The sequence below is a fragment of the Artemia franciscana genome, chromosome 20 (assembly GCF_032884065.1).
Source record: "Artemia franciscana chromosome 20, ASM3288406v1, whole genome shotgun sequence".
NCBI classification, from domain to species: domain Eukaryota; kingdom Metazoa; phylum Arthropoda; class Branchiopoda; order Anostraca; family Artemiidae; genus Artemia; species Artemia franciscana.
The window spans coordinates 31,345,089-31,361,710 of NC_088882.1; the positions used below are offsets into that span (position 1 = coordinate 31,345,089).

Sequence of the window (16,622 nt, forward strand, 5' to 3'; positions counted from 1 at the left end):
GCCTTGTTGCTTGAATTATGTAAATTTGTCGTTAAAATTTTGTTGTTGCCTAAAATAAGATGAAAATATTTTAATTTGTACTTCAAAAATGAATTTTTGCTGGAAATATAATGAAAATATGTCTGGTCTATTTTTTGTTGAAACAAGAAGAAAATATACAAATACGTTTAAAAATATGTTCATATTTGAAAATACAATCAAAACTAGTTAATGTCTCTTTCAAAGTGTCTTGTTGCTCAGAAAATGATGAAAATATCCAAATGTATGCTTCAAAATGTGTTGTTGTTGTTGTTTTTCGGATTGTGTGGTTTTCTTGAGTTTTTGTAGTTATTGATGGATTTTCCTCTCCAGGATTACGATGAAAGGGGGTCGTTTATTGTTGCTCTGTTTCTAGGTCTGTGTTTTTGTTGTTGTTGTTTTCGGATTTGGTGGTTTTCTTGTTTTTTTATAGTTATTCATGGATTGTCCTTTCCAGGATTACGACGAAAGGGGGGTCATTTATTGCTTCTATGTTTCTAGCTCTGTGTTTTTTTTATTTTGTGTTTTTTGGCGTTTTTATATTTTTTGATGCATTTTCCTTGCCAGAATTACGATGAAAGAGGATTCCTTTATTGTTGCTTAATTTCTAGTTTTTGTTTTTGTTGCTATTTTTTGGATTTGGTGGTTTTCTTCCGTTATTATACTGATTGCTGAATTGTCTATTGCAAGATGACGAGGCCATGTTTGCCTGCAATAGTTACCCAGGATATCAATGACAATGGATACTTAGCTATTTTTGATAGTTTCTGTCGGTAGGAGTAGAAATTGATATAAGATATAACCCTTCCTGTGCTTTAAATGGAGTTAGGGAAAAAACTAAAGAAAAAATGGGGAATAAAACATGATTCTGAGAAAAACCTTTCAGAAAAAAAATGAGGTGAGCCATTGCCATTCAGTTTTAAATATGGGATCGGTAACTTCCTAGTGAGATCATTTGCACAATGATGCTTACGTAACACCTCGCTGACTCCAATACCTCTCCTAAACTTTCCTTTTCTAGCTCACGTCAAATAATTAATAATAACAGACTTTAAAACTCCTTATCCCTTTAATCACCACTAGAAAGTATCACCTGTTAACATCCCCTTTTGGATTTCGATGGTAGGTTTCTTCCTAATATACATCAGTAGATGCATTTGAAAAACTACCCCTTGTAGTTGGGCCAAGAAATACCCAGAAACATTAATCTTAAGGCGTATTGATTGCATATTAATTTGGCACGATGCAGTGACGCTTAATACCAGTTGCCTTGCAGTTGGAAACAAAGCATTATTTTGAATCTATTTCTAAGAACATAATAATAAAAATTGCCTGTTGGTTCTGTTGAATAACGCTTCGTTCAATTGGAAGTCTCTAGTATTAAGTAAGATTTCAACACTGAAGAAAAAACTTTGTTGTCACCAGATTATAAAGGAACATGTTTTCTGTAAACGGTCTGAGGAATGCTTTAAGGAAACGTCTAAAAAACGTCTCTAAGAAGAGAAAAGTTTTGAAAAAATGTCTCGAAGAAAAAAAGTGCCTCCGAGAAAAAAACATGTTAATCATGTATCGAAGAAAAAAAACATCTTGACAAAAAAGTCCCAAAGAAAACACATCTCGAAGAAGAAAACATCTTTAAGAAAATAAAATGTCTCGAAGAAAACATAAATTTTGAAGAAAGAATCTTGCAGAACAAAATCTCGAAACAATTTCTCGTAGAACAAAAATGTATGAAAGAAAACAAAACATGTCGAAGAAAAATAAAACATCTCGAAGAAAAAACGTCTTGAAGAAAAAACGATAAAACGTGCGTTTAAATTACCTTAAGAAGACAATAACATCCCCCGAAATATCACGTAACACACACATGTACGTAATACGTCATCCTAAATTACATCCGAGGGTTCCCCATTTGACTAGCGTTTTGAAGAAGGCCCTGAGGGTAAAAAATCTCAAAAAAAATATCCTGTAAACTATTACGTAACAACTAGGTGTGCGCAATTGACGAATAATAAAAAAAAACCTGCTGGTTGCTAGGGCCTGCAGTGGCTGGACTTAGTTGCTGAAGCGCTTCCGCTGGATCTGGTTGCTATGGCTCTGCATAAATGAACAATCATGTCCCCTTAATTATTACGTAACAATCGGTCGTGCGCAATAGATCAATAATCAATAACACCTGCGTCTTTAAAAGACTGCCAAATATCCAGTAACCTAAAAAAGTGCCAGCAACGGGATTCGAAGGCATAGGGTGGTGTCGGAGGTCTTATGCGTCCATTGCTACCGCGGTTTCTTTTGCACTAGGTGAAGCTATTGTTTTCACAATAGCCTTCAAATTTGTGCTGGTCCTGGGCATAAGAAAACTTTCAAATACATAGGACAGAGGGATAAATTGTTGTTTTTAAAGAGGGTCTATAGTTTTGTATCGAAGTAAATTATAATAAAAAGCAGACACAAAAATTAACCAATTAACAACGACCATCTCATTCGAGTCGGCTTTTGTCACTTTTTTTAATTATATTCTCTAATTGTATTGCTGATTTGAGGAGAGTTGAGTTGAATGCAGTTAATTATAATGGAAGTATAGTCAGACAGGTTAAGGGTAAAGGGGGGGGGGTTTGTTTCACAGAGGCTCAATTTTTACGGCTCAAGCAATTCGTTAAATAAGAGCTCAGCTAAAAAGGGATTGAGTTGCGCGAGGAGCCAGTTGAATGGAGATGAGATGTACAGGGATTCAGGTGTACAGGGCTCACTTAAACGAGGGTTCATTTTGACGTAAGTTGAGTTGTATGACGTTCAGTTGAACCTAATTGAGTTGCATGGGGGTTCAGCTGAATGAAGCTGATATGTACAAGGGATTAGTTGCTTGGGGATTGAGTTGAATGACGTTCAGTTGAACCGTATTGAGTTATATGAGGGTTCAGCTGCAAGGGGGCTCAATGACATGGGAGAAAGACAGTTCAATTAAATAGGTTCAGTTGCATGGGGCTCAGTTACACGGGAGTTCATTTGAGGTGGAGCCAATTGAATAATATTGGTTCAGAGACATTCCAAATTTAAGGTTTTGCCGGGACGGTCTTCATTAAGCTACAAGGATAAAGCCTAGAAGTTATAATTTGTACACCTTATTTAACATTGGTTTCTTAAGTGTGAGACTCACTTTTACTGTTGCCCCCACTAAACCCCCTAAGATGATCAGTGTGTATTTTTTTTTCTTCTTATAGGATTAATTCAAGAAGATCGTGAACAGTGCAAATGTATGCCAAATTGTGATGACTTAACATATCAAACCACTTTGACTTATTCAAGTTTTCCACTTAGTAGTAGCAGCTCTATACTAGAAAATGGAATTAGCAATGGCATGAAGCACAAGATAAATACATCTGAAACGCACCTAAGGTTAATATCGTACCTCTGACTAGCACGTATATATATATATATATATATATATATATATATATATATATATATATATATATATATATATATATATATATATATATATATATATATATATATATATATATATATATATATATATATATCATATATATATTGAAAGCACCTTCATTTTTTTAGTTGGCACCCTGGGATTTTCTGGCCTGGAAAAACTATGTAGATAGGTTTTGGAGGTTGATAAAATTCGTTAAGAGCAGGTTTTCTTGGACTATGGGTCGCGACCCGAATGTGGTCACGTAGTGAAATTCTGGGGAATTGAGATTTTAACGTCCAATTTTTTTACAATGGTAGAAGCGCTACGTGGAAGTAAGTATGGTGGTGATATTCGAATTCCAAAAATTCCTTTGTCGAATGACACTGTATCGAATAGGATTTCTGATACTAACAACGACAAATTAGTACAATTAATTTGGTCGGACGAAATAGTCGAACGAAACAATTAATAGTAATAAATTGGCTCAGTTGTTAGTTTATTACAGGTATGACTATAAGGGACGCTTTGTTGAAGACTCGATTTTAGCACTCGATGAAAGACAAATATATAAAAATGGTGCAAGAGCGATGATGGGCAAAAACATTCGTTTTCAATCATTTTTTTTCAAGCTGTTCATTATTATCATAAAACTTCACATAACGTTAATATCAACGCCCCGCTCTTTACGCTAAAGTTTGACTCTTTCTTTTAACTCTAATTTTTAGAACAGTAAAAAAACTTTAGCGTAAAGAGCGGGGCGTTGATGAGGAAGCAGCCCTTTCATATACGAAGTAATTTCTGTTCGTTTTAAGTTTTAATGTCGCTCCTTACTTTCCGTTAAAAAAACTTGTTTTTTTAAATTTAATTTCTGATCGGTTTTGAATCAATGCATGTTTTGATTTTGGCTCTCCGCAGATGAATAATTGAAACGAAATTTGCATATTTATATTTTTTGGCTGAATGGCTTTCTCATAGTTTTGATCGAATGATTCTGAGAAAAAAAGGAGCGGGGGAGGAGGCTTAGTTGCCCTCCGATTTTTTGGTTACTTAAAAAGGCAACCAGAACTTTTAATTTTTTACGAATGTTTTTATTAGTAAAAGATATACGTAACTTACAAAATAGCTTACGTAAGAAACTTCTGTATTCTCATGTTTTTATTACGTATATGAGTTGGTTCGTCAGTACCTCGTTCTTTACACTAAAGCTTGAATTTTGTCCCAATTTCTTAAGAATTACCTCTGAATCGCAAAAGCCGTAGAATAAATAGTTGAAAAAAATGCTTTACCATAAAGAGCAAGGTATTAGGAAAAGGTAAACCCATCATAAGCGTAATAATTTCTGTTCGTTTTAAGTTTTAATGCTGCTCCTTACTTTCAGTTGAAAAATTTTTCATATTTGTTTTTCATTGTTTTTTTTAAATAAACTAGAAAATCCTGCGCTCCCTTCATGCAAATTTTCTTCCCCCACAACAAATTCCTCCAAGTAAAGCTCCCCCAACATATCCCCCTCTTCTCAACCCCTCCCTCAACCAAAAACTCCCTCTGAAAACATCTGTACACTTCCAAATAACCATTACTATATGTAAGCACTGGTCAAAATTTGTAACTTGTAGTCCCTCTCACGGGGACTGTGGGGGAGTAAGTCGTCCCCAAAGACATGGTTATAAGGTTGTTTGACTACGCTGAATAAAATGGCTATTTCAGAATTTTTATCCGGTGACTTACTGACGGAAAATAATTAGCGTGGGAGGGGGCCTAGGTGCCCTCCAATTTTTGTGGTCACTTAAAAAGGGCACTAGAACTTTTCATTTCCGTTAGAATGAGCCCTCTTGCAAGATTCTAGGACCATTGGGTCGATATGATCACCCCTGGGAAAAAAAAACACAAACAAACAAATAAACACGCATCCGTGATCTGCCTTTTGGCAAAAAATACAAAATTCCACATTTTTGTAGACAGGAGCTTGAAACTTCTACTATAATGTTCTCTGATACGCTGAATCTGATTGTGTAATTATCGTTAAGATTCTATGACTTTTAGGGGTTGTTTCCCCTATTTTCTAATATAAGGCAAATTTTCTCAGGGTTTGACTCTTTTTCTTAACTCCACTTTTTAAAACTGTAAAATACTTTAGCGTAAAGAGCGGGGCGTTGATCAGGAAGCAGTCCCTTTCATATACGAAGTAATTTCTGTTCGTTTTTAGTTTTAATGTCACTCCTTACGGTTTTGAATCAATGCATGTTTTGATTTTGGCTCTCCCCAGATGAATAATTGAAACAAAATTTGCATATTTATTTTTTTTGGCTAAATAGCTTTCTCATAGTTTTGATCGAATGATTTTGCAAAAAAAGGAGCGGAGGAGGAAGCCTAGTTGCCCTCCGATTGTTTGGTTACTTAAAAAGGCAACTAGAATTTTTAATGTTTTACGAATGTTTTTATTAGTAAAAGATATACGTAACTTACAAATTAGCTTACGTAATGAACTTCTGTATTCTCATGTTTTTATTACGTATATGAGTTGGTTCGTCAGTACCTCGTTCTTTACACTAAAGCTTAAATTTTGTCCCAATTTCGTAAGAATTACCCCTGAATCGCAAAAGCCGTAGAATAAATAGTTGAAAAAAAATACTTTAGCGTAAAGAGCAAGGTATTAGGAAGAGGTGAGCCCATCATAAGCGTAATAATTTCTGTTCGTTTTAAGTTTTAATGCTGCTCCTTACTTTCAGTTGAAAAAATTTTTTCATATTTGTTTTTCATTGTTTTTTTTTAATAAACTAGAAAATCCTGCGCTCCCTTCATGCAAATATTCTTCCCCCACAACAAATTCCTCCAAGTCCAACATATCCCCCTCTTTTCAACCCCTCCCTCAACCAAAAACTCCCCCTGAAAACATCTGTACACTTCCAAATAACCATTACTATATGTAAGCACTGGTCAAAGTTTGTAACTTGTAGTCCCTCCCACGGGGACTGGGGGGGAGTAAGTCGTCCCCAAAGACATGGTTATAAGGTTGTTTGACTACGCTGAATAAAATGGCTATCTCAGAATTTTGATCCGGTGACTTACTGACGGAAAATAATTAGCGTGGGAGGGGGCCTAGGTGCCCTCCAATTTTTGTGGTCACTTAAAAAGGGCACTAGAACTTTTCATTTCCGTTAGAATGAGCCCTCTTGCAAGATTCTAGGACCATTGGGTCGATATGATCACCCCTGGGAAAAAAAAACAAACAAACAAACAAATAAACACGCATCCGTGATCTGCCTTTTGGCAAAAAATACAAAATTCCACATTTTTGTAGACAGAAGCTTCAAACTTCTACTATAATGTTCTCTGATACGCTGAATCTGATTGTGTAATTATCGTTAAGATTCTATGACTTTTAGGGGTTGTTTCCCCTATTTTCTAATATAAGGCAAATTTTCTCAGGGTTTGACTCTTTTTCTTAACTCCACTTTTTAAAACTGTAAAATACTTTAGCGTAAAGAGCGGGGCGTTGATCAGGAAGCAGCCCCTTTCATATACGAAGTAATTTCTGTTCGTTTTTAGTTTTAATGTCGCTCCTTACGGTTTTGAATCAATGCATGTTTTGATTTTGGCTCTCCCCAGATGAATAATTGAAACGAAATTTGTATATTTTTTTTGGCTAAATGGCTTTGTCAAAAGGAGCGTAGGAGGAAGCCTAGTTGCCCTCTGATTTTTTGGTTACTTAAAAAGGCAACTAGAATTTTTAATTTTTTACGAATGTTTTTACTAGTAAAAGATATACGTAACTTACAAATTAGCTTACGCAATGAACTTCTGTATTCTCATGTTTTTATTACATATATGAAGGGGTTCAACCTCTCGTCAGTACCTCGCTCTTTACACTAAAGCTTAAATTTTGCCCCAATTTCTTAAGAATGACCCCTGAATCACAAAAGCCGTAGAATAAATAGTTGAAATTACTAAAAATACTTTTGTGTAAAGAGCGATGTATTAGGAGGAGGTGAGCCCATCATTTGCGTAATAATTTCTGTTCGTTTTGTTTTAATGCTTCACCTTACTTTCAGTTGAAAAAAACTTTTTCATAATTGTTTTTTCATTTTTTTTAAATAATACACGAAAATCCTGCGCTCCCTTCATAAAAATTTTCTTCCCCCATGACAGATTCCTCCAAGGAAATTTCCCCAAAAATATCCCCCTCTTCTCCCCCCCTCCCAATCTAAAAATCCCCCTGAAAACGTCTGTGCACTTCCAAATAACCATTACTATATGTAAGCACTGGTCAAAGTTTGTAACTTGTGGCCCCTCCCACGGGGACTCTGGGGGAGTATGTCGTCCCCAAAGACATAGTTAGAAGGTTTTTGACTACTCTGAATAAAATGGCTATCTCAGAATTTTGATCCGGTGACTCTGGGAAAATAATTTGCGTGGGAGGGGGCCTAGGTGCCTTCAAATTTTTTTGGTCACTTAAAAAGGGCACTAGAACTTTTCATTTCCGTTATAATAAGCCCTCTCGCAAGTTTCTTGGACCACTGGGTCGATATGATCACCCCTGGGAAAAAAAAACAACAAAAAAACAAACAAATAAACACACAGCCGTGATCTGTATTCTGGCAAAACATGCGAAATTCCACATTTTTATAGATAGGAGTTTGAAACTTCTACAATAAGGTTCTCTAATACGCTGAATCAGATGGTGTGGTATTCTTTAAGATTGTATGACCTTTAGGGGGTGTTTCCCCCTATTATAAAAAATGAGGCAGATTTTCTAAGGCTCGTAGCTTTTTATAGGGTGAAACTAATCTTGATGAAACTTATATATTTGAATTCAGCATTAAAATTCAATTCTTTTGAGGTAACTATTGGTATCAAACTTCCATTTTTTTAAGTTTTGTTTACTATTGAGCCCAGTCGCTCCTTACTACAGTTCGTTACCACGAACTGTTTGATAAACCAATTGCTTATCATTCCATTCAAATACAAAATTTAAGTGATGTCAATTGCGGACTTTAATGTGTAGAGAAAATTAAAAAAAGACTTAAGGGAGTGGATCCACAAAATTTTATTTAGATTTTATATCTTAATATAAACGGAAAAAGTGTTAGAGAAACGATTGTTTGTTTATCGTAAAAGTTGTAATTATTACGGTAATGTTAGTAATACTTTTTTAGCATCTAAATTTATATTTATTGCTTCAGGTTTGTCTGCTTTTCCCATGTTACCCCTTGCTTCTTTAAGTCTTGGCAGTTCTTGTTGAAATACTTGAAAAATATTCAAGAATAGTAGAAAGAAAGGCTGAGTAAAAACTGCTTATTCATTCTATTTAGAATTGCTTGGCATGTGCAAATCGGATGACCTAGCTAATGAAGAAATAATTGAACGAGAAAACGAATTACCCAAAACATTACAATTTTTCCTTGAGAAAAATATTTGAAATAGGTAAAATTAAAGGGTTATAAATTCTGTTAAGTCAAAAAAATAATTTTAAAATAATTTAAGAAATAAAAAAAAATTTCAAAGCCCCTCTCACAGGCTTTTATCCATTTTTTATTCTTATTTTATTTTTTCGTGTTGATGATCTCACATCAGCATTTTGAGGAAATCCCGCCGGTGTTTTTGTTTGGAGGCAGGCTGGCTGCTTCTTACTTCTTGATCTGGGGCCAGATCGTATTGATATCATCAACTGCTATACGAGGCATACTATTTTGAATGAATCCGAACAGCTAAAAAAAGTGTTTTCGATGATCACAATGCGAAAAGCACAAAGACATATAAAAATGTGCGAGGCAATGATGCATGGAAATGAAGCAAAGATGAGATCTGCAGCTACAGGATATGCTTTTATTATTTGATAAATTAACGAAAAGAAGTAGCATAACAAAAAAAAGCTAACAGCGTAAAAGTTGACAACATCCTGCAAGTCCCGTTAAATCAAAAATTAAAGCTAATTAAAAAAATATTGGATTTAAATCTAAATTTTTACATTTGATTATAAAGAGTATTTGCCTATCTAAAATAAGACAAATTTTATCAGGCTCTTAGCTTTTGATGGGTAAGACTAACTTGATTAAAATTATATATTTAAAATCAGCATTAAAATGCGATTCTTTTGATGTAGCTATTGATATCAAAATTCCGTGTTTAGAGTTTCGTTTACTATTGAGCCGGGTCGCTCCTTACTACAGTTCGTTACCACGAACTGTCTGATATAGGTGCAGTAGTGTCGTTACTTACGGCCTCTTCAAGTATCTGTGCAGTTTTCCATGGTTTTCAAAAGTAGATATGGTGCAGTTACATTCAACTCTTCCTACTTGTAATTGCCAGCTGTATCTGCAGCTATAGGATATGCTTTTATTATTTGATAAATTAACAAGAAGAAGGAATTGAATTCAAGCCAAAATTTCTTAGTTCATTTGAAGTGTCGGATTTGTCGCTACATGACTTAAAAACTGAAAACTAACGCAATAATTATGCTAATAGGTAATTAGAGAACATGCCTGCCAATCAAAATGTACGAGTTTGCCATGCGCCAAGTACCAACGCCCGGGCATAGTTTGGGCCTTGGCACTTGTCACGGCGGCAATAAACTACTTTCCAGTACAAGTATAATCGTTGTTCTTTTTAAATTTGTTTGTTCTGAATCCGTTTACTTCTCCTATCCATATTAAATTGTTTTGTTTAGATTTTATTTTTAATGGTGCTTTACCTTTTGTTGAAAATTTGTTTTAATTTATTGTCATAGCAGTTGCGAGATTTTTCTTAAAGTCAAGCACAGGATCAAGCAAGCAGTTCAGAAGCCTCTTTCTACAAGGAATTACATAAATATCACAGCTAATTTCTTCATCCATTCATCAAACAGTTCGTGGTAACGAACTGTAGTAAGGAGCGACCCGGCTCAATAGTAACCGAAACTCTAAAAAACGGATTTTTCATAACAATAGTTACACCAAAGAATTGCATTTTGATGCTGATTTTAAATATATAAGGTTTGTTAAGTTTAGACTTACCCATCAAAAGTTACGAGCCTAATGAAAATCACACCGTCAGATTCAGGGTATCAGAGAACCCTACAGTAGAAGTTTCAAGCATCTTTCTACGAAAATGTGGAATTTTGCTTTTTTGCCACAAGACAGATCACGGATGCGTATTTATTTGTTTGTTTTTTTGTTATTCTTTTCTCCAGGGGTGATCTTATCGACCCATTGTTCCTAGAATGTCGTGTGAGGCCTTATTCTAACGGAAGTGAAAAGTTCTAGTGCCCTTTTTAAATGACCAAAAAAATTGGAGGGCACCTAGGTCCCCTCCCGCCCTCATTTTTTCCCAGAGTCCCTGGATCAAAATTCTGAGATAGTTATTTTATTCAGCATAGTCAAAAATCTATTAATTATGTCTTTGGGGATGACTTACTCCTCCAAAGTCCCCGTGAGAGAGGCTGCAAGTTACAAACTTTGACCAGTGTTTACACAAAGTAATGGTTATTGGGAAGTGTACAGACGGTTTCAGGTTTTTTTTGGTTGGGGGAGGGGTTGAGGGAAGGGAGTCATGTGGGGGGATCTTTCCAAGGAGGAATTTGTCATGGGGGAAGAAAATTTCCATGAAGGGGGCGCAGGATGCTTTAGCATTTTTTTTAAAGAACAATGAAAAAATAAATATGAAAAAGTTTTTTCAACTGAAAGTAAGGACCAGCATTAAAACTTAAATCCAACGGAAATTATTACGCATATGAGGGCTTCACTTCCTCCTAATACCTTGCTCTTTACGCTAAAATAATTTTATTAATTTCAACTGTTTATTCTAAGGCCTTTGTGATTCGGGGGTCATTCTTAAGGAATTTGGACAAAATTAAAGCTTTAGTGTAAAGAGCGAGGTATTGACGAGGTGGTGAATTCCCTCATATACGTAAAAAACATACGAACAGTTTGTAAAACATAGAAGTTTGTAACGTAAGATAATTCGTAAGTTACGTATATTTTTACTAATAAAAACGTTCGTAAAAAATTAAAAGTTCTAGTTGCTTTTTTTAAATAACAAAAAATTTGGAGGGTAACTATGTCTACTCCCCCGCTCTTTGTTTCTCAAAATCGTCCGATCAAAACTATGAGAAAGCCATTTAGCCATAAAAATAAATTAATATGTAAATTTTGTTTTAATTATTCATGTGCGGAGAGCCAAAACCAAACATGCCTTAATTTAAAAACGTTCAGAAATTAAATGTAAAAAAAAAAGTTTTTTTAACTGAAAGCAAGGAGCGATATTAAAACTTAAAAGGAACAGCAATTACTCCGTATATAAAAGGCGATGTTCCCTCCTCGACGCCCCGCTCTTCACGCTAAAGTTTTTTACTGTTTTAGAAAGTAGAGTTTAGAGAAAGAGTCAAACTTTAGCGTAAAGGGCGGGGCATTGAATAGGGAACAGCCCCTTTTATACACGGAGTAATTTCTATTCGTTTTAAGTTTTAATATCACTCCTTACTTTCAGTTAAAAAAAACTTGTTTTTTTTTATTTAATCAAACAGTTCGGGGTAACGAACTGTAGTAAGGAGCGACCCGGCTCAATAGTAAACGAAACTCTAAAAAACGGAATTTCGATGCTAAAAGAAATATCAAAAGAATCGGATTTTTATGATGATTTTAAATATATAAGTTTCATCAAATTTAGTCTTTGTCATCAAAAGTTAGGAGCCTGAGAAAATTTGCCTTATATTGGAAAATAGGGGGAAACACCCCCCAAAAGTCATAGGATCTTAACGAAAATCGCAACATAGCATTCAGCGTATCAGAGAACCCTATAGAAAAAAATTCAAGGTCCAATCTACAAAAGTGTGGAATTTCGTATTTTTTGCCAGAAGTCAAATCACGGGTGCGTGTTTATTTGTTTGTTTGTTTGTTGTTGTTTTTTTTTTTCCCCAGGGGTCATCGTATCGACCAAGTGGTCCTAGAATGTCGCAAGAGGACTCATTCTAACGGAAATGAAAGGTTCTAGTGCCCTTTTTAAGTGACCAAAAAAATTGGAGGGCACCTAGGCCCCCTCCCACGCTCATTTTTTCCCCAAAGTCAACGGATCAAAATTTTGAGATAACCGTTTTGTTACGTATAGTCGAAAACCATAATAACTATGTCTTTGGGGATGGCTTTACCCCCCCCCCCCAGAGTCCCTGGGGGAGGGGCTGCAAGTTACAAACTTTGACCGATGTTTACATACAGTAATGGTTACTGGGGTGTACCGACGTTTTCAGGGGGCTTTTTTTAGTTTGGGTATGGGATTCAAGGGAGGGGGCTATATGGGAGGATCTTTCCTTGGAGAAATATTTCATGGGGGAAGAGAAATTCAATGAAAAGGGCGCAGGATTTTCTAGCATTACTATTAAAAAAAAAACAATGAAAATATAAACATGAAAAAGTTTTTTCAATTGAAAGTAAGGAGAAGCATTAAAACTTAAAACGAACAGAGATTATTACGCATATGAGGGGTTCTAAAAATACTTTAACATAAAGAGCGAGGTATTTAGGAGGAGATAAATACTTCGCTCTTTATGCTAAATTAAATTTAAAAAAATAAGTTTTTTGAATTGAAAGTAAGGAGCGACATTAAAACTTAAAACGAACAGAAATTACTCCGTATATGAAACGGGCTTTTCCTCCTCGACGCCCCGCTCTTTACGCTAAAGTTTTTTATTGTTTTAAAAAGTAGAGTTGCGAGAAAGAATCAAACTTAAGCGCATGGAGCGGGGTGTCGAGGAGGAAAAGCCCCTTTCATATACTGAGGAATTTCTGTTCGTTTTAAGTTTTAATGTCGCTCCTTACTTTCATTTAAAAAAACTTGTTTTTTTATTTAATTTCTGAAAGTTTTTGAATTGATGCATGTCTGATTTTGGCTTTCCATACATAAATTATTAAAATGAAATTTGCATAATAATTTTTTTGGCTAAATGCCTTTCTCTTAGTTTTGATCAGACAATTTTGAGAAATGAGGGGCGGGGAAGGAGGCCTAGTTGCCCTCCAATTTTTCGGTTACTTAAAAAGGCAACTAGAACTTTTAATTTTTAACAAACGTTTTTATTAGTAAAAAATATACGTAACTTAAGAATTAACTTACGTAACAAACTTTTATATTCTTATGTTTTTGATTATATATATGAGGGGGTTTGTCCCCTCGTTAATACCTCGCTCTTCACACTAAATCTTAAGTTTTGTTCCAATTCTTTAAGAATGACCCCTGAATCAGAAAGGCCGAAGAATAAATAGTTGAAATTACTAAAAATAATTTAGCATAAAGAGCGAAGTATTTATCTCCTCCTAAATACCTCGCTCTTTATGCTAAAGTATTTTTAGAACCCTCATATGCGTAGTAATCTCTGTTCGTTTTAAGTTTTAATGCTTCTCCTTACTTTCAATTGAAAAAACTTTTTCATGTTTATATTTCCATTGTTTTTTTTTAATAGTAATGCTAGAAAATCCTGCGCCCTTTTCATTGAATTTCTCTTCCCCCATGAAATATCCCTCCAAGGAAAGATCCTCCCATATAGCCCCCTCCCCTGAACCCCACACCCAAACCAAAAAAATTCCCCTGAAAATATCGGTACACTTCCCAATAACCATTACTGTATGTAAACATTGGTCAAAGTTTGTAACTTGCAGCCCCTCCCCCAGGGACTGTGGAGGGGGGGAAGTCATCCCCAAAGACATAGTTATTATGGTTTTCGACTATGCGGAACAAAATGGCAATCTCAAAATTTTCATCCGTTGACTTTGGGAAAAAAATGAGCGTAGGAGGGGGCCTAAGTGCCCTCCAATTTTTTTGGTGACTTAAAGAGGGCACTAGAACTTTTCATTTCCGTTAGAATGAGCCCTCTTGCAACACTCTAGGTCCACTTGATCGATACGATGACCCCTGGGAAAAAAACAAAACAAAAAAAAAACAAACAAACAAATAAACACGCACCCGTGATTTGTCTTCTGGCAAAAAATACGAAATCCCACATTTTTGTAGATTGGACCATTTTTGTAGATTAGATCAAGCAAAACTCTGGATTTTAAGTTCGAATTTCAGGATGCGTTTTGAGGATATTAAACTTAATTAGAAACCTAATATTTTAAAGATCAGAGCAAAAAATTCACTTAAATCGGAACAAAATGTATTTTAAACATTTTGTAACAAACTTATTAAATGCAAAATTATTAAAACTTACAGGAATGAAAATTTTTATATATCCAACTGACAATCCAAATTTATTTGTCCTTTTCTGTTTAATACCTATGATGCACATTTTTTTCAATTTTTTCCAGATGCATACTTCTGATATTGTAAATTTTGACTCGTTTACTGCGATCTAAATTAGATGCGTAATACTAAATTAGTCGATGGGTTTGATCTTGTTGATATACCATCTCAAATAAATTGTTTTACTGAGACTTAATGCGTGAAACCTTGAAGTTTGTCTCTGTTAGTGCCTCAATTTTGCATTTTTTCCCCTAAAGTTGATTAAATAGTTTTCTTTCTTATTCTATCTAAAGTTATTTTTGGGTTGTCTTTTGTTTTCTTTTCTCCTCAATTTTTGTACTCCATATTGTTGTTTTTGCATTTTATGGGTAATAAATTTATACTATAAATATTATTAATACCTGGTAGAACGCATAACTTTAAGAGAAAGCAATTTTTATTATCATTTATTTTAGTATTTACATTAAAGGCAAGAAACTGCTTAAAAGGTAGTAGGTAGTAAAATTGAAAGAGACACAGATTATTCATGAGAGTCCCGAAAACTAAATAGGGAAGCCAAAGCCGGAAGAATGTCTTTGCATAATTACGCACCTTTTGGGTTTAAGATGCTTTAACTTGAGTAACTACATCAAACTATATGCATTTCTGTATATTCTATAGGCAATTACATCACTATTACTAGTTTTGAATAGAAATTTCTATTTCAGGGAAAATTTGGCCAAGTTGACAGTCTTTTTCAATCATGACTACGTTGATACGAGATGGCGTGATTTGAGATTTGGATGGCAAGATTTTATAGGTAAGTAGCCTTTGGGCAGGATGCCCACTCCGAAACCAATTTTGCAATTGTTTCTATAGTTTTTCATATTCTGTACATAAGTTGCCTATATTATGAATATGTTTCAATGTGCTAAAATATGTGCTAAACATATTTTAACATATGAAGATATATATTAAATCTGTTTGAAATTCACTTTTGCTTCCCTGAAAATGAGCCCCCTCCAAAATGGGGCTTTGTAAACCTTGCTATTGGATAAAAGCAGATTCAGCTACAATTGAAATTTACCGGAAAAAAGGATTAGTGCGGATTAATCATCCATAACACCGAACTCTAAGTAATTGAGACAAAAGCCAAAATACCGTCAAACCACTCGACGGATAAATAATTATAGTACTGAGTTTTTTGTGAATTTGGCATAGTCTAGACAACTATGAAGCTTTTTGGTGAAGAAGAATTATCCCGATTGATGTCTCAATGCAACACCCAGATTTCATTTTTTACAATAAACTTATTATTGAAGGCATGTTTTTCCTTAATTAATTTACAAAGATGCTACAAAAATAAGCATAATAAAGTCAAAGGATTTTATAAGCACAAAAATACTATAAATCACTATCAATAAATAAGTGATTCCCAAAACAAACAAGAAATTACAATAAATGACCCACTCAAACTCAGAGCAAGCAGAACTACCACAAATAGCTGCAAAGTTAACCTGTGCCTTCCAAAGACTAGAACATAACTTGCCCTTTCATGAAAACAATCTTTTGTTTTAGCTATGTTTTTTTCAGTTCTAAACGTATCAAATCCAATTGAAAAAATGTGCATCATAGCCAATAAACAGAAAAGAACAAATAAATTTGGATTGACAGTTTGATATATAAAAATTTTCATTCCTGAAAGTTTTAATAATTTTGTATTTAATAAGTTTGTTCCAAAATGTTTAAAATACATTTTTTTTCGATTTAAGTGCATTTTTTTCTCTGATCTTTAAAAGGCACAAAGGTAGTTGACCCTATTCATTTTGTAGTAGTTTTGGCTCGTTTTGAGTTTTACTTGGTCAATTACTGTAATTTCAGTCCATTTTGGACAGAATTTGGACAACATTCAGATTAGGCAGATAAGCTCGTGGAGGCACAAAGGGTTTTTGATTAAGTTTAATATCCCCAAAACACACCTTGAATTCTAACT

At 34.5% G+C, this 16,622-nt stretch overlaps 1 protein-coding gene across 3 annotated transcripts in view; it reads left to right on the plus strand.

Annotated features, from left to right (window-relative positions):
• Positions 1-16,622, plus strand: part of LOC136040117 (pickpocket protein 28-like) — a 137,792-nt gene that overhangs the window by 119,264 nt on the left and 1,906 nt on the right. For all 3 annotated transcript variants that reach the window (XM_065724215.1, XM_065724214.1, XM_065724213.1), the window contains 2 exons: positions 3,240-3,414; positions 15,358-15,449. In XM_065724215.1, coding sequence (XP_065580287.1) covers positions 3,240-3,414; positions 15,358-15,449 — 267 coding nt within the window. The remainder of the gene's footprint in view (positions 1-3,239; positions 3,415-15,357; positions 15,450-16,622) is intronic.